Source organism: Callithrix jacchus, chromosome 10, assembly GCF_049354715.1.
Source record: "Callithrix jacchus isolate 240 chromosome 10, calJac240_pri, whole genome shotgun sequence".
NCBI classification, from domain to species: domain Eukaryota; kingdom Metazoa; phylum Chordata; class Mammalia; order Primates; family Cebidae; genus Callithrix; species Callithrix jacchus.
The window spans coordinates 31,684,077-31,710,340 of NC_133511.1; the positions used below are offsets into that span (position 1 = coordinate 31,684,077).

Below are 26,264 nucleotides of genomic sequence, written 5' to 3' on the forward strand. Positions count from 1 at the left end.
TACTTCTTGACAATGGATCTGGTTCTCATTCATCTGCTCCTGAATCATAGATTTCCTTTTGCCCTTTGTAAATTACCTCGATTATCCTATCTAAAAACTCCTCACTCTCTCAAATGAGCCACAGCCTAGGGAGTATTTCTAAAGGAGGGAGGGTAGCTTCTTGTATTTATTAAGCTACAGCCCAGTAAAATAAACTGATTTGGAGTTAGAAGACTAAATTTGAAACCAAGGTCTTCCACATTTCGCTATGGGAACTATGTCAGCTCCTCCTCTCCTTCCTCCTCCCCTCCTCCTCCTCTTCTTCCTCCTTCTTCTCCTCCTCCTTCTTCTTCTTCCCACGTAAAGCTTGGTTCACTCATCTGTCAAATGGGGAGATGGTTCTACTAGACAGGGTAGCTGGGTGAGAATTACATTATATAAGTATAATTTATTCTGCAAATCTAACATTTTCATATCAATTATGGTCATTGTAACTGTGTAAAGAGAGATAATCTTTCTCATTCTCAAAAGTTTATCAACCACTTTATAAACAAAGTAATGCATGTGAATTACAATTGTGTAAACACAGTGCATAACTCCTCTCAGCTGTGTGTACTTTTTTTTGTTGTCAGGAAGCCCTGGCTGATTTCTAACTTAAGTAGGACATGCAATGCTTTGCCCCTTATTTTTCTCTGTGTATTTCCCGCTGGATGTGGGATGCCCCCTGTGCCTCTAATGCGTATTTGACTGTGTTTGGTGTTGTGCGGGAAGGCCACGTGCTGCCCTCTTGTGAACAGTCTGGAGGGTGGAGAGAATTTATGGATTCTGTTGCATCCAAGCTCAGCGTGTTCCCCTGTCAAGGAGCAGGGGACATTGTGAACTGGGCAAGAGGGGTAGCCAGAGCTTTGACCTTGCCCAGGCCAGCCCAGCACTCCCAAGGAGCCAGAGCTCCTCCTGAAAAGAAGCCACAGTGAAGCAGGGCATCTCATTGCAGGAGGCCCCACAGCGGGCCATCTCAACAGTTCAGTTTCCAAGCAGAAAACTCTTCTCCTGCTGCCTGCTGTTCTTCCCTGGGAGCAGCCTTGGCATACGGTTTCTCTCCCCTACGGCAGAGCCTGAGTGTTACTAATGGAGCCAACAAGTCACTTTGGACCTTTGAGCTCTTGTTGGGAGATTCTACCTTGTCTGGAAGGACAGAGGGAGGAAGAAAAATCAAGAACTTCATAGGAGAACAGCATATTCAACCCAAACAAAGGATGTGGACATTGTGGTCTGGATTATTTGTAGGGATTGTTATAGGGCTAGAACCTTAAACATGTGCACTAGTTTATCAATTACTTGGGTGCTCAATTGTTTAGGTGAAGGCCCTTTGAAATTGCAGCATTGCTGGCCTGAAATATATTTGAAAGTGAGAATGTAGGAGGAGCAGAGGGGGAGCCAGAAGCCCACTCATGCAAATACAGGGATATAAATGACTCAGTTTCCTCCTTCGTAAAGAAGAAAATGATTCGGAGTTGCTTTGTTGGCAGGTTAGCTAATGAGGGGGTGTTGTGTTAATTAACGTTGCAAAGAATTGTGAAAGCATAAAACTTTAGAAGTACCCTAGTGCTTCTAGGAGTATTATTCTTGGTGTATCGACAGGCTGGGTCTGCCAGTGTCTATGAGAGTGAGGAAATAAGGGAAAGCTGGTGCAGAAGGCAGAAGATATGTGAACACAGCAGCACCAGCATGGGGCCGAGTGAAGGAATGTCAAAGTACAATCCTCAGAGCGTTAAAATATCTTTCTCCCAAGGAAATGGAAATGTAATACTTCAGATGTTTTTGGTTGAAGTAATCAAGCCCCTTACAGTAGATGCTTAAAAAGTAAGGGCATCAAGGAAGCCTGGAGGTGGGGTGTCCCCATGCTCAGCAATGGCCTCCAGGACCCAGGACCTCAGACTTGGTCTCCATCATGCTCCGCACATGAGATCTGCATGTCATGAGTGGAAGGAAGGCGGCCACCTTTCTCCATCTCTCACACCATCACCCAACCATGATCTAAGATAATAATGAAGTGGACCTGGAAGAGGGCACATGGTTTTTTTTGACGAGGGAGGAAAATATCATCCGTCTACTGTGTAAAGTGACCTGCATAGCTGCAAGAGAGACAGAAAGGTGAACATCTGGCATTTTTAGCTTCTGTTGTGGGAGGCAGGCTTTGGCAGTAGGAAAAAAGGAAGGGGAGAGAAAGGCATTTTATGGAGAAGTCAGCACAAAACACCTCTGTGAACAATGGACTTCTAGATAAAGATCTGGTGTTTGTCAGGAAATATTCTGTGAGCACTGGGGGCAATTGTGCCGCTTCTGTTCAACTGCCAGCCACGTGCTCGCCTAGTAAGAGACACAAACCAGCTGCTTGGCTGTCCCATCCTCTCTGTGTGTTCAGGCTGGGTCTATAAAGTTTTGGGTCAAAACCACTTTCTCCCACATGTGGGTCATCCCCACCAACAGATTCACCCTGGATGTGCATATGGAGTTCGCACTGTGACCCGTCCCTATAAGAGAATAAGAGACTAAAGACTTGGAGAGATTTACTAGCTCTGCAAAACTGGATGCGGTTAACTATGTGTATTGCAGCTCTGAAAACCTGTAGTGAGCTTCTGCTTGGGGCCTGACAGACATGGAGGCAGTTCTACTGAAACACCAGGCAGAGGGCCTAATGAGAAATCGGTCAGATGCGCCGTGACACTGCCTAACCCACAGGCTTCCATCTGCTTGCACCCTTCGCTTCCAAACAGAGCCCCAGTTGTGTTTGTTCAGTAACCAACTGGCTGTCCATCCCCTCACCTCCACCAGACTGCAAACCACCAGCAGCAGCAGCAGCAGCAGAGGTCCCTCCCTATCAGACCAGAGCAGCACGGGAAGGTTGTTCATCCTCCTCCCTCCTTCCTGATGCATTTTTCATCATTAAAGGGAAAATGTCATTTTGGCGACAGATATTAGTATGATTGGTGTCAGGAATGAATCTTCCTTTCTCTGTCAGCCTTGCTTCACACAATCCTAAGACAATGTTCTGTTAAAAGGCCACTTCCATTTCCAACTCCAGCAGTGTGCGAGAAAGGCAGGCTTCGCTGTGATGGATGGGTCCGTCAAGGCTGGCGCTGTGCCAAAGGGTGCAGCTGACGCTCGACCCTTGAACACCGGGCAAGCCTGAAGAAGCTTCTGGGAAGCTCAAGTCTTATTTCTGGTGGTATTCTGCTGAGAACATATCTTAAAAAGAGAAAACCTGCAGCTCTATTCAGTGATTAGGTTTTAAGAGGTGGAAGATTTGCCATCATCGCTGATATATAGAGTCCCATAAATCCAAACCCGTTTATTGGAAAGCTGATCTGGAAATGAAGATTTTTATTTTCTGGCAGCAAAAATGTAGGTTAACCTCTCTAGATCTTTCTCCCAGGTGCAGACCAGGACCCTGCATGGACTGGAAGTAACCATACATTTCACCCATACAGTGTGCCTCATCTGACACTCTGCATACAACCTGTCAGGACTGATTTACATACAACTCAGTTTTCTCGTTCATGAAATAAAGATAATAGTACCTAGACTCTCTCTCAATCACTGAAAGTCATTTCATTGCAAAGAATATTTATTGAACTCACACTCAGGGTCATATAGTTTGCTCAGCTTTGGGCAGGTACAAAAATGAACCAGAAATGCCACCTGCCTTCAAAGAGCTTACAACCTGATTGGTGAGATCAGAAAAATCTACAGTCAGTTACAATGCAGATACACATACATACATTTACAGAGTTCTATATTGTGAAATATATAAACATTTCCTTAAAATAACTGATTTCAACCAATAGAAAAGAGAGGCATGGGAAGCATTGGTTAAACTACTGTTTCATGGAGGAAATGGAATGTGAACTGGTTCTTGAAGCCTGAATAAGATTTGGAAGGCTCTGGATGGAAGGAGGGCACATTGGCAGAGCAAAAGTCTGAGCATATACATAGTCTGTGATATGCAGAGCAACATTCCAAAAGAACGAGTAGTTTAACTTGAGTGGGTCCTAGAATGTTAGGTGAGTGTAGAGATGTGGCCACGACAAAGACTAACGCTACTTAACTTGGGATACTTCTTGATTGTCGCTATTAAGAGTTGGGTCTTTATGTCATAGGCAGAGGGAGCCACTGAAACTTCCTAAATAGATCAAGGACATTATCAGATCCCTGCATGAGAAAGATGAAGCCAGCTTCTGGTGAAATGCTGTTGATCTACTATTATTAACTTTTTCTAACATAAAAGAACATTTAAAATAACATTTAAAGTATTGTATAATACCCTCATTACTGTGCAGAAAATAATTTCATAGATAATATGTAATGCCTATACACATACTTCAAAAAATGACCTATATAAAGCCTGACTGCATCTGAAGGAGAAATAAATAGAAAATGATTGATAATAATATAAATGTAAAATAAATATTTGGATACAACTACACCATAGGATATAATGAAGTATGGATGCGTCTATATACAGAATCACCATGAATGTGACAGCTAAGCTGCAGTACAGACTCATACGAGGATGTAGAATTAATAGATGACTCAACATGATGAGAAACATTCCCATTGAGTATGTGATTTTTCAAACTAGTGAACACTTCTTGGTAAAGATCTGAACAAATCAAACATAATCTTTCTTTGACTTGCAAGATAGTCACTTTCCTGGAGAATTAGTGAACATTAAAACCTGGCAAGAATATCTGTGCTTATATGTCAAACAGAGTACATTTTAGGCTTAGGTTTTTTTAAAGAAAAAGATTTCACTCACCTAAATGTCTGACAGGCATTTGGCGTCCGTGACTGAATAGCCACGTATTGTGAGTCTCTAACCTCCCTGGCCTCTGTACACTAAATGGCAGCAGTACCCCTCCAATTATGGTGACAACCAATATCCACTCAATTTTCGACTCCCATCCTCCAAAGAGTCTGCCCTGCCCTTGTGAAGAAGCACTGATTCAGGCAGAGACAGAGAGAGAAGTGAGGATTTAATTAAAATAGTAGAGAGAGAGAGAGGAAAAAAAGGCAAGAGAGCACTGATGGTAGCTTTGGGGTCTGTGAAGAAGGAAAAAAATTGAGAGGTGCTGATCCACCAGTGAGTAAAAGGTTGGAAATGCCCTTGGTAAAGTTTACAGCACTGTGCAAATATTGTTGCAGCTGGAGTTAAATGTCATCACATTCACTGTACAGAAAGGATATCTGAAGCACAAAAAGGTGCAATGACTTTTGCAAAGACACAGAACAGGTCAGGAATTGCATTAGACATCCAATGCCTTAGACCTACACTTTTAGTGTAATTACTAGTGCAAAGGAGACTCTACTCAGCACAAGGAATTATAAGTAGAGAACTTGAGTAGAGCAAATACAAAGGTAGAAATAACTTCTGAAAAGTCAAATTCCAAGTATTCTATTTATCACTTCTTGATGGATCACCTGGAAAATTCCAGGATTCCAAACAAAGATTAACATTCCACAATCCACCACTTTTTTGTTTGCTTATACCTCTAAATATTCATCAGTAACATTTGAGACAAAGGAAAGAGATAATTATGAGGGGAGAGTTTTTAAAAGATATTAAAGGTTAACAGAATTCTTGGCATTTGTGTCGTGTCAATTTCCATGTAATTATGCTCAATTCCCAGAATTCAGTGTCAGTTGTGCCTGTTAATGCTTAAAGATGATATCCTTGGAAAATAATTTATAAGATCGTTTCTCAAATTTTTCAGTTTCAAACCAAGCACCCTGGCTAATAGGCTGATTATTATTAATGTTATTCTTGGATGGAGAGTGCTAGGAGGTCGTAAGTTGGATGTAGGGATCAAAGTGGATTTGTTACAAGAGTGTGGTTAGCTATCTCTCCCCAGAGCAAAATGACGGTGCTCGAAATGTTTATGTAACCTGATTTACAAACCTCTTCTATTTTTATTTGATTATTAATAAGAATGTGGGAAAGCACCCAGTTCTCTGGAATATCACTGCCTTTTAGAAGGAGGAAAGGGGTCCAGTACTGATCTCTGCCAGTGGGAAGGAATGACTAACTGGCCTTGTGGAAAAACATTGAGATGCACAGGTCTAGATATTTTTTCATGCTTATTCATTCATTCATTCTTCTCCCATTTATTATTGAATGTATTGTACCTGTTCTTGCTGAGATTGAGTGATTATAAATAAGACACTGTCCTCTTTTCTGTTCTATTACAAAGGGAAATTGTGTACATTCCCTTTGTAATATTGATTCTGATTGTGATTCATTGATTATCTGTGCAATTATTTCCCACATACGTCTCTTCCACTGCTCTGTGGTCATGGAAGTTGGAAACCAAGGATATGACAGTCAGTCCCTGATGTATCACAACACCTACCCTAGGACATGCTTGTTGAATAAATGTGAGAAGGGTGCTCTCATCCCAGATGAGCAATCAAAAATAATCTTTTCAACTAACTTACTCTGATCTTGATTTGGGAGAACATTTTCTAAAGCCCATCCAGTCTTGGCTTACCATGTTTTTCAATCTCTGGGGTTCTGTGCAGTTACGCATCTGTGTCTTCGGAAATGAAATTGAAAAATAATACAGTTTCCCCACCTTCTGTTGAGGCCAGTCCTGTGGAGCGTAAAGTCGGGAACTCAGGCGCATGCATTATCTATTGTTTGGGATGATTGCTGTCACAATTCTCCGCCATTAGAGTGAAAAATGAAGAATTCCATGGAAAACCAATTGCTTCCCATCATGGCCTAGAAAGTAGGCTGACACTGAGGTGGCGAGAAAGGGCTAAACTCAGAGTTTAGAGATTATGTCGTAATCCAACTCTTCCAGTTGTTAGAACTCAGGCTTTTGGAAGGAGGGAGCCAAGTAAAGTGAGGGATGTGTCCAGAGGCAATGTACAAAAACAAGTGAGTGCACAGAGTAGCAGGGGTCCCCAGCCACAGCGAAGAGTGGAAGTCGGAGGTCATACATAAAGAAAACAACCAAGTGCGTGAAGGACTGGAAAGCAAGGCAGGCCAACTAACCCTGCCGAAAGGGAACTGTTCCCCTGCTCAGGATGCATTTCCACTTCAATCCTGCACACGCTTTTCACTGTATTTTTAAAATGCCTTTACCAAGTGTACATAAACATTCTACAAGGAGTTGTAATATAAGGTAGGTGTGTGTGTTACGGGGTGGGAGAGGGGCAGAGATAAGCAACTTAGAGCTTTTAAAATTTTATTTTAGCTAGAGTTGGTCATTAAGTATGTGTTCACTCTATCCTTTTACTTCGTGAATACCAAATGTCATCATCAATTTCATGTTCCTCATTTGTAGAGATTTGGGAGTCCCTGCAAAAGAAATCATTTTGATTTTTGAATTTTTCCCAGCTGTGCTGGTCACTTAAATACCACAAATATTTATCAAAACCTATTATGTTCCAGGCATTGTGCTGGGCTTCAGGAATGTAACAGAGAAAAAGACAGAAATTAAACCATTATGAGCACTGTGAGTGTCATGCAAAGCACTGATGCAGTGGACATGTGCCAAGTCCAGTGGAAAGGCACAGTGAGGCCTTCATGAGCAAGTCAGAACCGAAAGGGTGAAGACAACTCAGCCTGAGAAATGTGGGGACTGCATGCTTGGCAGAAAGTGGCACATGCAAAGGCCCTCAATTGATAAAGAAGAACCTCTGAGGAGTTAGAGTTGTAACACAACACAATAAAACCTAACACGGCTCCATAAAGGGACGAAGGAGTAGTTGCTACAGCTGAAAATACACAGATGCCACATCCTGACAGCTCAGATACCACAGAAAGGATTTGGGGCTTTATTCAAATTTCAATGTGGAGCATAAAGATTTAATTGGGACAGTGACAAGGTCAGATTTCAGGAAACCTTCCTTTCAGTGTGAAGACTGAAACAGAGCTGGCAAGAGCAGGAGGAGGACATCCATGTAAGAGGAATTTCAGGAATCCAGAAAAGAAAATAAGGAGACCTTGGTGTGGGCCAGGCAAAGCAGTGGTTGAGAAAGGTGGATGGATGTGAAAGATATTTTGGAGGAAGAACACCAGAAAGAGAGGGAGAGAGAGGGGCTGGGGCGGGTGGGGGGGTGGGGGAGAGAGAGAGAGAGAGAGAGAGAGGGAGATTGGGTTATGAGGGGCAGTAATGAGAGGGAAGAGATTAAAAGTGACCCTCAATTTCTGACTTTAGCTACTGGGTGCATAAGGTTTATTATTTTTGAGCTACCATAACGACTGTAAGCAATATTAGAGGAATTTTACACAGCAATTTTGAGTAAAAATAACATTTTTGTGTCTGTTTTTATTTTTTTCTGATAACCTTTTAGTGTCTTTCATAAAAACGTTTGGGCCAACACTTGTTTTTTTGGAAAAATTCCTGATATCTGCAGAAAATAATCTAGGGTATCACGCTCCAAGATGTGTTGTGAGGATCACAGCCTGGGAACTGCTAGCCATGACTAATTCTAGGGTTACCTTCCTAGCTTGTAAAAGAATAATTAGTAGAAACCATTTGTGGAGTTGGTACTACAAGCCAGGTACTTCACTGGTACTTTACATAAATTATCTCATTTTACCCTCACAGCAAATACAAGAGGTAGGTATTATTCCTTTTTAATAGAGGAGAAAAATGAGACTCTGAGAAGTAAGAACATTTTCCAAGGTCAAACCTATAATTTGTGGAACTTGGACATAAAGTCAAAGTCATTAACTCCAGCCTTCATGCCCAATCCCTTCCATATCACCGTCTCTTAATCCACTGTCTAGATGCCAGCATCTTAAATGCATATCTTTTGTATCTGAAGTATCTTCTGTTGTATTTGCCCATTTTTCCACATATCCAAAGAACTTTCTAAATTATTTGCAGTTCATCCATGTCAGCTGAAGATACAAGTTCTTAAGGAAATCTAAGGTCTTCTGCAAATTTGGGAGAGTTCTCTATGAATTCCCTTTGACAGATCATTGGTAAAAATATTTAATTTGATTTGTCCTAGCAACTGTCCCTTGGAGAATCTAGTATTAATACTTCCCCATATAGAAACATGTCAATTTATCCTTGATTTATACCTTAGCTTTAAGCAATTCTTTGCTTTTGAAAAAAAAAAAAAAAAAAGATAGTCTTCTTATTACCCACTTTTTAAAAAGGCATCTGTGATCTAGACACCTTGTCAAAACCGTCGTGAAAGCCAAGGTAGATGATTTCATGTGTTGTGGCTTATTCACATGCACACTGATAACATTTTCCAAATTCTGCCTCCCCCAGGCTCAAAGCTACCTGAACAGCACATAAGTTCCAGGACACTCACAAGTGGCTCCTTCTTTCTCATGACCTGTAGCACCACCCGTAGTTTTGTGGTAAGCTAGAGAAAGAAAGCATACCAAAGCTTTAGGGAAATCCTTGCTTTCTGGGAGGTACTGCCCATGTCAACCCCAGACTGGGAAGGAAGCACAGGGCTGAATGCCCCAAGGACATCCTCCATTGCTTTACTTAGAGAAGCCCTGAATTCATGATGGTCATGCGTACAGGTGGACCAACAAGGTGAAAGTCACAGTGACTCACAAGCATGCAGAAATGCATTTGTTATTTCTTTGTAAGAGTCAATAAATTTGTCAGAGTCAGAAAATAAAGATGCTTTAAATTGAAATAAAGAAGAAAAAAAGAAGTGGATGGTTCGAGTATTTGTTTAGCTAGACATATATAGAAGCTTAACATCTAGGGCAGTACAAATCCAAGCCTTCCACGAGCAAACAGTGGAGAGTGTGTTTATTTTCTTAAAATGTGTGGGTACTTTCCCACCAGCCCACCTGCTCCTCGTTGGTGCTTTGTTGCCTCCATACCGCGACTCCTGTCCCAGGCCCTCCAAAGCAAACAGTGAACATTTAAAAATCAAACTCGGCCGGGTGCGGTAGCTTATGCCTGTAATCCCAGCACTTTGGGAGGCCGAGGTGGGTGGATCACAAGGTCAAGAGATAGAGACCATCCTGAGCAACATGGTGAAACCGCATCTCTACTAAAAATACAAAAAAAGTAGCTGGGTGTGGTGGCATGCGCCTGTAATCCCAGCTAATCCCAGCTACCCGGGAGGTTGAGGCAGGAGAATTGCTTGAACCCGGGAGGTGGAGGTTGCAGTGAACCACGATCATACCACTGCACTCCAGCCTGGCGCCTGGCAACAGAGTGAGACTCTGGCTAAAATAAATAAATAAATAAATAAAAATAAAGCTCAGTGAGCTAAACATTTAGGAACCTTAGAGTGAATAATTTTAGTCTTATCCAGTTCCCACTTCCCTGAGGAAAGTTCAGATTCTGCCTTGATGCACTGGGTTAGAGTTAACTCAGTTTGAACACTAACCCATCTGAATAGGTGTTTGTTTGAAATCTGCATCTCAGCAGTCGACTCATCTGATGAAACCAGTGTGGTGTGTCTGTGTATGTTTGGTGTGGAAATGTAAATGGCTTACAATCACAGCAAAATAACATCACAGAAGTTCAGCCAGGACCACCCTTCTAATAAAAAACATTGATTGATTTCGGGGATAGCAAAGATCAGTTCTATGCAATTACACTCTTGCTGCCCCTTCTAAAGCAGCGTGACTCAGGAATTATTTCACAGCACTTAGCCTTTTATATCCAGCTGCTATTACAAAATGTTCTTTGTGACACATACAATTATATGTATGTATATGTATCTGTGTGTACAGAATTTGCTATGAACATATGCATAAATGGCTTATTTAAGAAACCCGGGAGGTTTGAGATAAAACTCAGCAGAATGAGTCTAAATCATGAGGTACAGAGGAAACAAACACTAAGAAAAGATAGACAGAGAGAATCCAAATGAAAAGAAGAGTGGGAAAGAGGTAGATACTGGAAACACAGAAAAGTTCCTTTACGAAGAAAAGAAAAAAAATAGGCCTCAGAAAGTTAAAGGACGGACTATGTAACTAGTCCAATAGACCTCTAAGGCCCTTCTAACCCGGATATTGTGATAGCCCAGTCCTGGAAGGAGGGTTTAAATATTCTCTTTATGGCTGAATGCCTAGCATAGACTGTATCTAGACAGCCATGTCCCAGCTAGGCTTTAGGGGAAGATTCCCAAATGGGCAATTAATTTAGATTTAATAGGACAGTTACTGTAAGTTTAAATAAATGCCAGTTAAATATTAACAGCATATTTATTGAAGATTAACATTGCTGGTTGCATTGTGGGATTTTCTTTTCCTTAAAGAAACCCTTTATTGGAAGACTTTTAATCATCTTGACTCTTCCATCGTTTGCCTCAGATCCAGGGCAGCTCATTAATTACTTTTGTACAACAGTTTTCTGCACTCTGAAGTGGTTACCTAGATGAATGGGAAGAGTGGAAAGCTATATGAGAAGGGCCATTTCTGTGCAGGAGGGATTGATGAGTGAATTTGATAAGAGTGTTGAGAAGCATTGTAATCCTAGACTATTAGAGTTGGAAAGGTCCTGGGAAGTCATCTCATCCAAACTCCCGTTTAGAAGGCAAGAGAAAGAGAGCAGGGCTGTGCCACCGAGCTGGTAAGGGACAGATTGGGGCTGGAATTCCAGACCCTGAATCCCAGCCTCTTACTGAGCTGTCGTTGTACTCTGAAAGTTTTCCTTCAATTCTGCAAAAGTGCATTAACCTATTTGAGTGAATTAGTCATTAGACCTTCTCAGTGACTCACAGATCATGAATTTTTTTTTTTTTGGACAAATCCAAAACAAGCCAAAAATTCAAAAATCAGCAGTGACTTCTGTAAGGTGACAAAATGATGGGCTGAGGTGACACTAGAACTCATGTCTTCTGGTTGACTAAATATATTTGCACAAACGTCACCTCCAATAAAAATTTCAGTTCAACCCATATGTTATTATGCAAGTTCTATGTCATTAAAATTTACTTTGTCTGCTCCTGTTCTTGGATGGGGAACAAGAAATAAAACCTTTAAAGAAAATGAGAGGAAAAGGTCAAATGAAGACTAAAGTTCTAGGTGACTGTTTAGGGAGAATGGAGCAGAGGGGGCGAAGCAAGTCAGGTTCCTCTGACAGTGAACTTGGGGTTTTAAACTCCAAATTTGTACTTGATAAAATTGCCATTCCTAGGGCTCTTTCTGTTTGAGAAACCACTTCCCTACTCGGGCTGGGCAGGGCTTGGAAGCGTTAGAACTGGTGCTGTGTGCGCGTGTAGGTGAATATCTGCAGGTTAACTCTTCCACAGAGGTTACAAGGCCAATCCTTGAATGTAGAAATTACGAGAGATGAGGCAGTCCCGGGTTGTTTTTACCCAGTGATTCGTCTAAGATGGAGACCTGAGCGTGTTGCACCTTGCGTGATCAAGGAAGCTTTGGACTCAGCCATCAGGCACCTAGAAGCAATGAAGGGCTTAAAAGCTCATGGAAGGAGGTCAGACATTGTGGCTCACTTTCTAATGGGACGAAGGCGTCCTGTCTTTTTGTTAGGTTCATTGGCTACCTTTCTGTTGTACTGGGTGAACATGGCAAATCAAAGTTCCCAGGCTGCTACTAAAAGAGAAAGCTGTCTCCTCTTTTCCAAGCACAGGCTGTTTCCCACAGGCCTGGAGAACAGAAGCCTGACAGTAGGTGGGAGCTGGTGGTGGGGGGCGGGGGCACAGCTCTTCCTGCTCTGGGTGGTCTAGAGGCTGTGCTACTTCCTCTCTCTGATTGCATCTCAGCATGATGTTCCTGCTCTGTCCCCCTTATGCGGTGAACCCTAAGAACATTCCCAGGGCCTGCACTTAGGCATCTGCTCCTGGGTTCTCTACACGAATGTTAACTGTAGGCTGACTCAGAATGAGGGAAGCACAGCCAATGGCAGCTCCTTCCAGTCCCAGCATGAGAGGCCTGGGAGCAGCCAGGCCTGTGCTAAACTCTTTGCAGCTACTTCCCCCTCTCGTCTTCACAGCAGCACTGAGCAGTAGGTATCATGAGAACCACTGTTTTACAGATTAAGTTAAGTCATGTCCCCAAGGTCCCACAACTAGTAATGGAGAGGGTGAATATTTGACTTCTGGTCTGTCTGAATCTAAAACCCAAGGTCACGGTGCTTACAGGACAAATATGTACTGAATGGATCGATGACTGCATGAACACAGAATGTTGATGGCATTGGTGGTTTTCGGTGTGACACAGAGCACTCCCGAGGTGCCCATCCTTAGTTTGCATGAACATCAGCTGAGGCTGTCGAGGCAGTTTCTGCTCATGCTCCTTCCCGTCTTGGGTCATGTAGTGTCTGTGCCATCCTCTGCCATCCACAAGATTCCTGCCCATGCTTACCCATCCCTTCATCTCCCCCCTCACTGTTAAGTCCAGTTGAACATCATCTCCTTAGGGAAAAGTTTCCTGATCTTCCAGACATGAAAAGAATCTTCGATCCTATCTTTTCTTCCATTTTTTTTTGCTCACAGCATTCATCACACTTGTATCCACTATTTCATAAAATTCTTGGTTGAATGTCTATCTTCCCTGCTGGAAGTGTCCTTTATGCAGGGATGCCCATGTTACTTTTGCCTTTATCTCTCCCATTCACTGCTTTCACTGCCCTATTGAGTTGATGAAGGGCTCCCTGATATTTAGAAGTCCTTCGGAGCACCCACCCCTCTGAATGCCCCTTTCAATGAAGCTAGAGAACCAAGATTGTGGCTGGGAATCTGGACAAGCGTAATGAGACAAATTGCTTCCCACAGGCTAGGTAGAGCTCAGCTTATTTGTCCAGCAATGAGAAAGTTCTCAAGGGCTTAAAGGGGAGTGCAGGGTGGAGTTCGTTGTAACTTTCATGAATGTTAATAGAAATGAAACCACTGACAAACCCAATAGCCCTAGACCACATGCAACTCAAGGGCAGGGGCCACGTCTTTATCATTGTACCTCTCAACCCAGTTCCTCCTACACATGAAGAACTCAAAATCTACTTGCTGGTTTATTACCTAATTTGAATTCAACCAAATAATTGGATACCCAAAGTTATCCTGGACAATCATGGTAATCTGTCTTCTGTGGGTCTCTTTCTTGGCCACAGATGAAGCAGCAGCAGGAGTTAACTGTATTGGTTAGCTCTTACATATTGTTCTTACCTGACAGGTAGAGTAGAAAGAACCCTGGTGTAGGAGTCAGGAGTTCTGAGTTCTAGTCTTGATTGGTCAGTTTATTAGCTTTATGCTCCTATAATCACTACTGCTCCCTTCTGGAGCTCAGTTCTTCTCTTATGAAATGAATGGATTATACTAAAAATCTTTCCAAGGTCCCTTCTGTGTATATCATTCTGTGATGTTCTGGGTCCAGGGTTATCTCATGAACCAAAGCTTAGATGAAAAGGAAAGATTCTGCCCCAAAGACCCCTGCCTCTCAGGCTGTCCCCTTTGGGCACCTGCCTTTCACGGCATTGGCACTTTGATTTTGGCTGGTTCATTCTGCTCCCCGACTTCTCTGTCTCTGATTGTTCTACCCACCATCTCTCTGCTTTATGCATCTCTTGTAAAGTTTTATGGGTTTAAAGTCCAGAGATAGCCTCGCCTTTGCCATTCCTTCATATCCTCCTTCTCAATTCTCTCTATTTGTGACCTCTTTTCTCTCCCTGGAGCCCTTTTCCCCTTTTCAAGTTGCCCTTTTGCTCTTTCTGCTGAAATCCTAACACGCTGGACTATAGCCCAGATGAACCATGATTTTATTTTGATCCTGTATTCATAGAGGAGCAAAAAATAGCATATATTTTTCCAGTTCCCAGTCCTTCCCTACTTACTGCCCTAGAGGCATCTCTTTATCCAGATTTACGCTGCCTTTTCTGATTCAATCTTCCAATATCTATTTGATGTCATCGCACTCTAACTGCCCTGCATTTCCCATCTTCTCGCCTGCACTCCTATTTGAGATCTCCACCAGGAGAGGGGGGCCTTTAGCCTTTTTAGTCAAGGAGAAGCAGAACTGGCATTTGTTAAGCTAGTGCTCCTCTTTTGGCCTCTTGTGTGTGTGGAATAGTGACAGCTCTTTAGCTGGCCCTGGCTTGCTCTGGGCTAACGTGGAGCAAAACAAAAACAACAACTAATTTCTCTTTCATTGAGAATTCTTCTCTGCTCCAGCCCTGCTTCAGCGTACAAATGCCAGGGCTGCCTGAAGTCTCCATCTACTGTTGCCTCACCTGCCCCCCAACCATCCAGAGTTCGCTTGTCAGGCTCTTCCCTCCTTTGCTGTCCCAGGATTATTAAAGGGAATATGATTGTTTCCTTTTACTGAGGGAGTGTTGTATGTGTGTACATGTTTGTGAGCTTGAAAGGCATTGTCCTATAGATATTTTTATAACCTGAAGCAATTACAGCTGTCAGCACAGAGACAAGCTGTGACAAGTTGATTTATGTGTACAGTATATGTGTATGCAAGAAGGAAGGGAGGAAGGAGAGGGAGATGGTGGAGAAGAGGGTGGAGGTGGGCGCTCATTAGGAATCTGCTTTCAAGAAGGCAGAAAGGAAGTTGTTTCTATAAAGAACACAAATAATGAAATTGCTCTGAATGTCATCCTTTTTCTTTAACTCGGATATGCTGGAAAAAATAAAATAGATCCAGCAGTTTTATGAAGCAGGAGACAAGATATAAGATAAGTCACTAAGTGTTGGTTATATTTAGGGATTAAGGGATGGAAGGGAGTTGACATATGATTTTGATCTTCATCTTTTCAAATACTTCAATAGCCAGTGTGAATAAAATGGATTTTGTCTTGTTAATTGTGTGGGCATCTCTGACCTTTCACCACTTTCTAAACTTCTGTTTTTGAATAAAGTTTGGATCCCTGGGCCCACGAAGCAGGCATGAGGTTGCAAGTGCCTTTTCTATGTCCTCCCTGTAAGTTACCTGAGCTGGCTGGGTTTTCTGCTGCAACTGCTGGATTGCTAAGCTTAGTGCTAAGCTTAGCACTCTCTCTTCATGGCCAGAGACAAAGGTGATTTGATTGTCTTAGATCAACTGCACGCAGACTGGTAGAAAGTGAACATCTCAAAGAGCCTGTAAGAAGAATTATTTTCCTGCCCAGACATACTAATGAAGCAGTGGCAGGAAAATGTATTAATAAAGCATCTTCCATCTTAAATGGATTTCTAAGTTATTTTCCTGTAGAGTTAATCGTATACGTGAGCCCCTTGGGAAAGCCTCTTGTTGTCATTATCCACATGCCTAGATGCAAAAACTAATGCTCATTTGTACCTACCTGGAAATTAGGTGCAAGAACCAGGATTAGCATTTATCATGAAAGGAATCATCTCTGCCATTCTCAAGCCTGCAGGGAAATGACTCCGAAGCTCAGAATGAGTCCCTCTCCTTTCTCCATGACTACCATTTGTTTCCACTTGATGTGGTAAGGATGTGTTTAAGAAGAGGAGCTGGGAGATGGGAGTATCAAGGATGGTTGAAATGAATGGATGAATTATTAGAGGTGACTCCCTGGCTTGTGGAGAAGAAGCCCCAATTCAGCAGACTGAAAGTCAGCAAACATCATCTCACAGCTTTAGTCTATCATCATAGTTATATTAACTCGGTGAAGTTATTAAATTTCCTATTTCCACAATTGCCCATTAGAAAATGGAGACACAATAGAATCTTCCAAGAATGGACTGGTGTTAAAATAGGTTAATTGTCCTCTTTCCTTTCAAAAATATAAACAAATTATATTTTATTTTACATCTTCCTCTTCCCACAGATGTAATTGTTTATTCCTGATAGTAAAGTCATTGTTGCAGCCATAAGTTGACAATTGATAGTTTTGCTGTTATGTATCAAATGATCCCTGGTGGCCAAAAGTAGCAGATGAGTTTCCCTGAGAATTTAATAACAGGAAAGTAACCAGAGAAGAGGGGGGACCAGTTGGCCCAATGAAGAGTTAATGCAAATTATTTTGAGATCTTCACTGTAAAGTCACCCCACTCTTGCTGGCTGAGCGCTTTCCGGTCAACTATGATAATGGAAAGGCAAGCCTTCTCACTCTTCCTTAGCTACCCAGGAGTGTGGTTTCCATTTCTCCAAACTCTACTTCTGTCCTAGCTCTATAGTTAGTGTGAGGGGGATTTGATTGGTGAAATGTTTGTGCCTTCTCCAACGTGTTATCTACATGTAAGTGATTGGTACTGCTGCAAGGTTGCCAGAATGAGTATGGTACCAAGACCCTTACGGTTATGTGACTCAGTAATAGCAGTTCAGTCTCTTTGATGTTGGATGGCTTTTGATGCTGGATGGCTTTCTGGAAGAACATTTTTCTGTTATTTAACAGTTAAAAAAAAAAAAAGCTTCCTGGATGTGTTTGATAGAAAGTCTAGGGGAAAACCAAAGCTACTGTTGTCTCCTCTCTATCCCCAAGGGGAATGTGGGTCAGTGCTGGAGCCCAGCTCTGGAAATCCCTGAGAAGGCAGCATTATTAATGTCACCACCACTACGCCTGCTGGGTTGCTCTGTGCTTCCCCTTAGCACAAGGACCAGGCCTAGCGGGGGAAGGGAAACGCAGGCCATTCCCTCAGAGTCGAAGTTAAGGGAGAAATAATAATATAAACACAGGAGGTCCAGCAGCAGCCAGAGAGAAGTGACAGGGACTAAGGCAATTCCAGTCTCTCCCTGGGTTTCAAGAATTTGAGAAACACACCTCTTAAAGATGAAATCAGCTGTGCGAAAGTGTGAGGCCCAGGAAACCTGGGAGCCTACTGTATAAATACAGCAAGTGGCTCACACTCATCCACTCAAGTGAGCACTTTTGAAGGCCCAGCATCTTTAAATGACGACAAAACAAGAATAAAGAATGTACGTCGGCGCCTGAACTTGACCAACATTTTGATGATGCGATTTTGCCAGTTTCGCACACTAAGAGGCTTCTGTGGTTCTGCGTTTTATACATGGCAGATTTCTAGAATGGTGGTGTTGAGTCTCTGGGGTTTTGAGCAGCTTTGAGAGGGGGCTGCAGGGCGGGTGCTGTACTACTGCATAACTATGAGGTTCTTCTAAAACATCCTCCCAACACTCTGAATTTACTCTGAATGCTAATGGAATTAATCTGATCCTTTTAAAGGTGCAAGTATGCATGCTGCAGGGTGTTCCTTTCCCAGTTAATTAGTTTGTGACCCTTATTAAGATGTCTCCAGTCTGAGGCTTATTAAGGCTGCATGGTAACTTCGCCTTTTTTCCTAATTTGGAAGCGCCCGCTTGGAACCCGGGAAATGGTTAAACCTGGCCTGGGCTGGGCTGGTGCACATCCTGGGCCCGGCGCGGCGGGGGTTAAGGTGGGCGCCCGCGCCCCGCGCCCCGTGCCCGCCCGCCGGGATGAGCGCGCAGTCCGCGCCGCCTGCCCGCCCGCTCGCTCCGAGGCGGCACCGGGAGAAAGTGGCGGTCAGGGATGGAGCTGCTGCCATGACAACCCCGGCGGTCGGGGCCCGCGCGCGTCGGGGCTGCTCCCGGGAGGAAGGCGGCGCGGAGGCCGGGGGCGGCCGCTGAGCTTGGCGTCCGCGCGGCTCCGGTGCCGGCTGCGCCGCGCCTTCCCCAGCTAGCGAGCGAGGGAGCGAGCTAGGGGCCGCCGCGGTCCGCTCCCGCCGCCCGGCAGCTCCCTCTTCGGCCACAGCCGCAGCCCCTGCCCCGCCAAGCCTGGCCGGATCGCGGCGGCTGCAGCGCGCATTTGGGCTTCGAGGAAGTTGACCGAGCCAGCTGCCGCAGGATCCCGGGTCCGGATTGCACGAAGCCCGCGCGGCGTCTCCTCCGCGCGCCACCAGGCGCCTCTGAGAGCTCTACTTCCCATCGGTTATTGTTTCCGATTGTTTTCCGGTGGCGAACCCGGCTCCGAAACTTACAAAGTGTTGGATTTCCCCGGTGGGAACTGAGGGACTGCAGACCACCGCCTCTGGGCCGCTGGATGAAGCCCACCCCGTCCCCTTCCGGTACCAAAGTGCTTACTCCTCTCCAAAGTGCCATGTCTGAACTGCCACTGGCAAGAAGCGGCTCCTGAGACGCGCCCACACCTTTCACCTGCCTGGCGTTCCCCCTCCTCGGCCACCTTCCCGGCCGCAGCAGCGAGGAGGCAGCCCCCTTTGGCCGCGCTGGGTGGAACTGGTTTTCCGAGGCGGGCAAGCCGAGGCCGGATTTGGGGGAGGAAGATTAGACTTGGAAGAGTCTGCGCGCTTTTCTCCTCCCCGCGCCTCCCGGTCGCCGCTAGTTCACCGCTCAGTCCCCGCGCCCTCTCCGCACCCCACCCACTTCCTGTGCTCGCCCGGGGGGCGTGTGCCGTGCGGCTGCTGGAGTTCTGGGAAGTTGTGGCTGTCGAGGATGGGGGTCTGTGGGTACCTGTTCCTGCCCTGGAAGTGCCTCGTGGTCGTGTCTCTCAGGCTGCTGTTCCTTGTACCCACAGGAGTGCCCGTGCGCAGCGGAGATGCCACCTTCCCCAAAGCCATGGACAACGTGACGGTCCGGCAGGGGGAGAGCGCCACCCTCAGGTAGGGAGCTGACATTCTTCTACGAATTGATGATTTGTATGGGGTGGGGGTAAGGGGCAGGGGTGCAGGTGTGTGCACTGAGCTGGCGGATAGATTGCTGGTTCCCTGGGCTGCACAATTTATGGCTGCTCTGGGGGCTCTGCCCGGGAATGTGGCGGTCATATGGCAAAGCTCAGAGGTTCTGGCGGTGAGCTTTCCCCCCAAAACTGGCCTCTGCAGCTCAGGCACTTGCTGAGGGTGAGGGGTGGCTGGTCGCTGAGATTGAGGGACTTGTCCCTGGCACTGTCTGTGCCTGACCCTGGTGGCCGTGGTGACTGGGGGCCTGGAGGGGCTCGCCGCGAGCAGTGTTCTCTGAAGTTAATGAGTCCCAAAGGAGGGGTCTGGGTTGGAGCGAATGCCCCCACTCGCCCATGCCATGGGGATTTGCCAGTCCTGGATCCTGCACTCGGGGAGAGCCGCTGTTTTGTCCTGAGCTTGACTGTGTCCGGGGGGCTTTCCTGGGGTGCCTTCATGCCGTGAGCTGGTGGGCAGAGATGCTTTCTCCTGTCTGAACGTGGCTTTCTGAGGCCCAAGTCATGGAGTCTGATATGTCCGTGGAAAATGTCATTTACTCTAGTGAACTGTGTTCTGTTCCTGCTCTCCATCAAAACAGTATGTGCAAAACTCGTCTACTGAAGAGAAGCTGGGTTTCAGTGTGGGGTTGGGTCCTGACTGGCTTCTGGGGTTAAGGCTTGCAGGCACTTGGGGTGGAGAAGAAGAATAATCTTGGTTATGCTTTGTGTAAGGTAGAATGATTCTATCTCCCTGATTACCTTGTCTGCTGAAATGCTAACTCAATTTCCAGTGTTGATAAACCACACCTCTCCTATGAGGGCAACACACTTAATGATTGCAATGGGAAATTTTATTCTCTGGAATTTTATAAGTGAATAAGCATGAGGTGGAAGTTAAGAAGGTTCATGGGAACGATTTCCCTGCCTCTCCTTGATTTAGTCTACCCTCTTAAATAAAGTTTTCCAAACTAAGCAACAGAACTAACCACAAGGCATGGCAATATTCTTGTCCTTTGCACATGAAGATTTCTGGAAAGATAACCCTGGTGTCGGTGTCTACTGTGTGGCCTTTCTGATGACTTCTTCTAGGATTGTGTTGTTTGTGGACTGTATACTTAAGGCAATATCTACAGGATAGAAAATGTTGAAGAGGAGGCAATGTCAATACAGAACTGAATTATCAGGACATTGCCAAAGGAAGTGTGTAATTTAGGGACCCATGCAGGGCTACAAGCATCCAGTGATCCTTTGTCTTGGGAGAGCTGATCCTCATGGCTCTGGTGAACTCCTAGTTATTCCTTGGCTCATGAGACCCTCCTCTTCCACTCTTTTGGGCAAAAATAAAGCAACTAGCTCCCTTAATTCCAAAATGATTGTGTATCTGCTTTATAAATGGATTTCAGGGTTGTTACAAATATGCAGTGATTTTAGACTACTTAAATAAAAAACCAAAAATGAAAGTCTAAAGCAGTAATAATCAAGAAGTTTAATGTTTTCTGGATGACCCCTTTGTCTCTAGTCCTTGGCTGCTAGGAGGCTTCCCAGGGACAGAGAGATTTTTCATGTGGGTAACATTTTAGATATAAATGGGATGATTTTTATTTTTTCAAGGAAAAGGTAAGGTAGCTCTGTAGAGATTTGAAGACAAATAAACAGCATGTGGGTCTTGGCAGACAGAGACCCTCTGTTTAGAGGCCAGGATCTGGTCTCCAGAAGGTAGTCTTCAAGGATTATGAAAATCAGGACTGTCCAGAGGGTGGCTGCATTCAGCAGAAGCTGACTCATGGGACAGGCCTGGGTTAGGTGTAGCTTCTGTTTGAAATCACATTATCATGTACTGGCTGACTTATTTTTCTTTGTCTTCCTTTCCATGGTTCTTTTTTCTCATTCTGTGGGTCTTCCTCTTGATCTCCTTTGGCATTAATGTTTGTTTGCATTTTCACATGTGCTCTCCACACAGTGGTATTGTTTGGGTATGGATGGAGATGGGAACATGGTGGAACTTCCTTTCTAGACCCTTGAATTGGCCCCAACCCAGCCAAGTTCCTTCTGGAACATCTTCTGCCATTCTGTGCCAGCCTCAAGGGCTGAATGTCTTCCTGACATGCAAGAGAAAGGCCCTCACAGTGGATGGAGCACTACAGGACAGGGATTAGATAAGCCTAGGGTCTGAGCGACACCAGCCCTTGACCATGGGCCAGACTGACGATATGAATCAGGCACCAAGTGTAACAGGCAACCAGTATAGAGGATGCTCAGGCCTCTTAGGATTGCCCTCCTTCTCAAACTCTGATGCACTAGAACAAGAAAGGGCTGCCCTACTATGTGTGTTTTTGTGGAGTGGAAGCCCCTGAAGTCTCAAACACAGGCCCTACATTTTCTTGTTCTGTGTGCAGCGAAGCAAGAAGGAATTTCAGAATGTATTTTGTTTGCATAATTTTCATGTAACCTGACTACAGGTTGCAACAATCTAGTAGTTCAGAGTTCTGAGTTATTTTCTTTTTGCTTTGTATTGTGTGTGTGTGTAGGGGGGTCAGAAGTTCCTTCCCCCCTCCCTCCCTCCCTCCCTCCCTCCCTCCCTCCCTTCCTTCCTTCCTTCCTTCCCTCCGTCTTTCCTTCCTCTTCTGTTTTTTTCTTTTTGGCTAATCATATGACCAAGCCGTAAGGAACCACAACTAGGGGAGACCAGAACACCTGTGCTGTGGCCTGGAGGCTGCCATATCCATCTTCCTGTGGGTGATTGGGTGATGATGGTGACGCACGTAGTTTTCTTCATAACCAGCAGAGGACTTTTTGCTCTAATTTCATTTTATGCTGCTTTGTTCTCACCAATATCATTTTTTGAGGATCTTTTCCAGTCCCTAAAGAGTAAATGCTCAGCAGAAGATTCCAATGTGAGGAAACTTTAAAAAAATGTTTTATCTTTTCCAAGTAGCTCTAATGATCCTTGTGGAGGTATTGGGAAACCTTTCACTTAGCATAGCATTGACAGCCTGAAAAGAATTACAATTTGTAATTCCCCACTCTTTCTTCCCTCCTGCTGACATTCTGTAGGAATATTTCTTAAAAGAGTGAGGTAACACAGAATCTACAATAATACTATTAGCCAATGTTTATTGAGTGCTCACTATGTGTTATGGAGTATCTAAGTGTTTTAATAACATCTAACCTGTCATTCAGCCTTATAATATTAACACTTAACTCTAATAACAGCCTGATGATGTAGGAGCTATTATTATCCCTGTTTCACAGATGAGGAAACTGAGGTGTGAAGTGTTTACATCCTTTGATGAAGGTGACACAGCTAGGAAGCTTTGACGCCAGACTGTAAAGCACTAGGAATAATCACGTTAATAAGATAAATAGTACTGTCCTTGGCCTGTTACTGTGTGAACGTTTTATGTAAACATTAACAATTAATCCTCATAACACTCTGAAATAGACATAATTGTTCCCCATTAAGGCCCAGAGATGGGGAACTTACCTGAAATCACACAAGCAGCCAGTGGCAGGTTGGTATGCTGGCTCAGGACTCCACTCCTTGACTTTGTACACTAAGCTTCCCAGGAATGTTCAGGACCTTTGAATTCTGTGTTCCTCTCATTCCTCTGTGGCACTCTGTGTCTGCCCCATTCATTTTGGCTTAGACCCTGTTTTCCAATGTTGTCTAACTCCGTCTTCTTTCTTCCCTTGGGCTGCAAAGCAGGATACCTCTTGGAAAGCAGGTATCATGCCTTGTCATGGCATGAGCACTGTGTCTGGCAGATACTTGCTCAAACGAAATGAATGAAAACAAAACAAAAATATCCCCCAGCTATATTCAATTTATCTCCTTACCACATACCTCTATCATTTTATTTAAAATTTTAACTATGGTCAATCAAAAATGTATTGAGAGGTTCTTTCAAGAAGGGCATAGTATTAGTCCGTTTTCACACTGCTGATAAAGACATACCCAAGACTGGGTAATTTAGAAAGAAAAATAGGTTTAATGGACTCACAGTTCTACGTGGCTGGGGAGGCCTCACAATCATGGCAGAAGACGAAAGGCACATGTTACATGGTGTCAGACAAGACAGTGAAAACCAAAAGAAAGGGGAAACCCTTATAAAATCATCAGATCCTCTGAGACTTATTCACCACCACGAGAACAGTATGGGGTAAACCCCTCCCATGATTCAATTATCTCATACCACAACGCATAGGAATTATGGGAGCTTCAATTCGAGATGAGATTTGGGTGGGGTCACAGTCAGGCACTGAGCTGGGTGTTTGGGTGTAGAAAAGCATATGGCCTGGACTTGGCTTTTGGGGCTTGGGTCCAACTGAAAAAGGTGGCTGTGGACAAAGAGGTCATGAACTCTGTGAGGCAGAATGCGCCATGAAAACATGGGCAATCACGCTGCTGTGGCTGGAGCAGAGCCCTTCTGTTGGAGCTAAGGCTTTCTGTAGGTGGGCAGGACTGTGCTAGCTTCTAGCTCCTGGGTGGAAGTAAGCAGACATCCAGTGAGGAAACAGAGAGCCCCGGATGCCCAACTGTGTGGGTGTCATTCACTTAGAGACCTTCACTAAGCATCAACATGCCTGCCACTTGGCAGTTTCAATGAATGAATGCTTTCCTTGTTTCAGAGATTTCCCCAATTAAGGCAGCAACTAGTAAAGTGCGTTATTTCCTGGGGATCACTTGGTAGGTGGGCATGAGAGGCTGAACTCTGGCTTCTGTCCTGCCTCTAGACTATAGGCTTAGTGACTGGATGATGTTGTTTTTCCAGGGTGAGTTAGGTATTGAAGGTCTGAGAAATGTATGCCATTTAGGTTGAGTTTTTACATGGAACTCCATGGAATCACACAGAATAATGTGGTTTTGATACTTGAGAGGACCCAGGGAGTCACCTTCTAGATGAAGGAAGCTGTGGCCCCTTGCTCATGTCATGTAAAGTGCGTGGAGTTTCATTTGATAAGAGGATGGATTCTCTGGTAGTCCCTTCAGCTACTCCACAACTCTTGAGGGCAGAACTATGCCTCCTTCAGGTTTGCCTCCTCACTGCAGCACATGGCTTGGCCCATGGAATTTGCCAATAAAATCTGAAGGACTCTCACCCTGTCTTTGCCTTTACTCACTCTGTTGTGGACACCCATAAACACAGCTTGTTCCAGCTGCAGAGCATTTCCTCTTGTGGATCCCACTTCTGGGAACAGCCCTACCCTGGTCTTCCCACGGACAGCTGTTTCTTACCATTTTGGCCTAAGCTCACACACAGAATTCCCTCCTGCATGCCTTTCCTGATACCAAATCAAAATAATCTTCTATGACTACCACCAGTCTTACCCTGGCATATCATCCTGGATTTTTTTCTTTAGAACAGTCATCTCCATCTGAAGCACCTCATTCATTATTTGGTTATCTGTGTATGGTTTGTCTTCCCCAAGGGACTGTAAATTCCTTGAGAAGAGATGTCCTCTGTCTAATTAGCACTGTGTAAGCAGTGTCTGGCAGATAGAAGATGTTCAATAAATTAGTTGCATGAATGACTGCAGGAATGAAGGCCTGAGATCACGTTTCTTCTCAGAGTCTGTGTCTTTTTTCCTGGATTGTCTTCTGTTGTCCTTGCCTTAGGCATGTTACTTCCTCAGTGTCATTTCTGTCTGGGCAGCTGTGTGAGGCTACTCTTGCAGAGGTGCTGGGGACAGGTTACAAATACATAGAAGTCATTGAGCTTGTGTCTGTCTGCCCAGGCCACAGATGAGATGGGCTGTGTTGGGTGTCCATTATTTCATATTTGCACCCATGACATATGCCTTCCTTTTTGCTGGGTCACTTCCCCACCCAGTCCTTAAAACTTTGAAGAAACAATGATGCAGTCAACCCCAGGGAAATTAGCATTTCCAAGATAAGGATGAACACAGAAAAGCACTCTGCCCATCCTTTCTGTTTTCGGAGTCTGCTGGCAGTGGCTGTGGTGGCGTAACTATTGATCTGTCGTTTATGAGTTCACCCGTCCAGAATAGCAATGCCACTCAGAAAGCCTGTGCTGCTGCCACCGCCCTGCCCCCTCTCAGGACCGGCCACTGAGCACTCGCCTCAGGGCTTGCCAGGCATCCGGCTGGTGGCCTGTGGCTCTGAGGAGCAGGGACAGATGGGCCAGCAGAGGGAGGCTCCTGGAAGCACATTCAGCCGTTGAGTAGCCAAAAACTAAAATGGGAAGCTAAAAACTCAACCAAACATGGGGCAGAAGGAGGAGGAGTTTGCCAATTGTCACTGGAAGCCAGAGGAGGCTACAGGGGGCCAGCTCAGTGCTCTCACACCCCTCATCCAAACCCTAAGTGCTTTGCAGAAAAATGTTGCCTTCCTCCCTCTTTTACATGCACAGCATTTTGAATTTGAAAGGATTGCAGAGATCAGGGAGGTCAACCACCTGGTTTTACAGATAGTGAGAGTAGTGATCATCAGTCTTGCACAAGGATGCCTTCCAGAAGGGTGAGAGGGCTGGCAGCCAGGGCACACTCCATCCCCAGGCTGTGAGCCCTCACTTGGGACTTTGCATGATGAAGAGAAAGCCACATTTTCCTAGTAAGGGCAAAAGCATCCTGCTGATTATGAATGCTTTCAATGTAGTTAGCTGACATTTATCACCATATTCTCTCCTGACTGCTGGTTTAGTCTGTACCACGCCTTACATTCTTATGCTTTGACTGTGGCTCCATGTGGGACAGCTGTTTCCTGTGGGT

At 44.6% G+C, this 26,264-nt stretch overlaps 1 protein-coding gene across 18 annotated transcripts in view; it reads left to right on the forward strand.

Moving 5' to 3' along the window:
• The window catches only part of NTM (neurotrimin), a 974,035-nt gene that overhangs the window by 510,617 nt on the left and 437,154 nt on the right, over positions 1-26,264 (forward strand). For 17 of the 18 annotated variants that reach the window (XM_078339846.1, XM_078339847.1, XM_078339848.1 and 14 more), the window contains one exon: positions 19,398-19,482. In XM_078339846.1, coding sequence (XP_078195972.1) covers positions 19,398-19,482 — 85 coding nt within the window. Of the gene's footprint in view, positions 1-19,397; positions 19,483-19,540; positions 19,670-26,264 lie in introns of those variants that run through there. The other variant, XM_054241749.2, reaches the window with a different exon arrangement.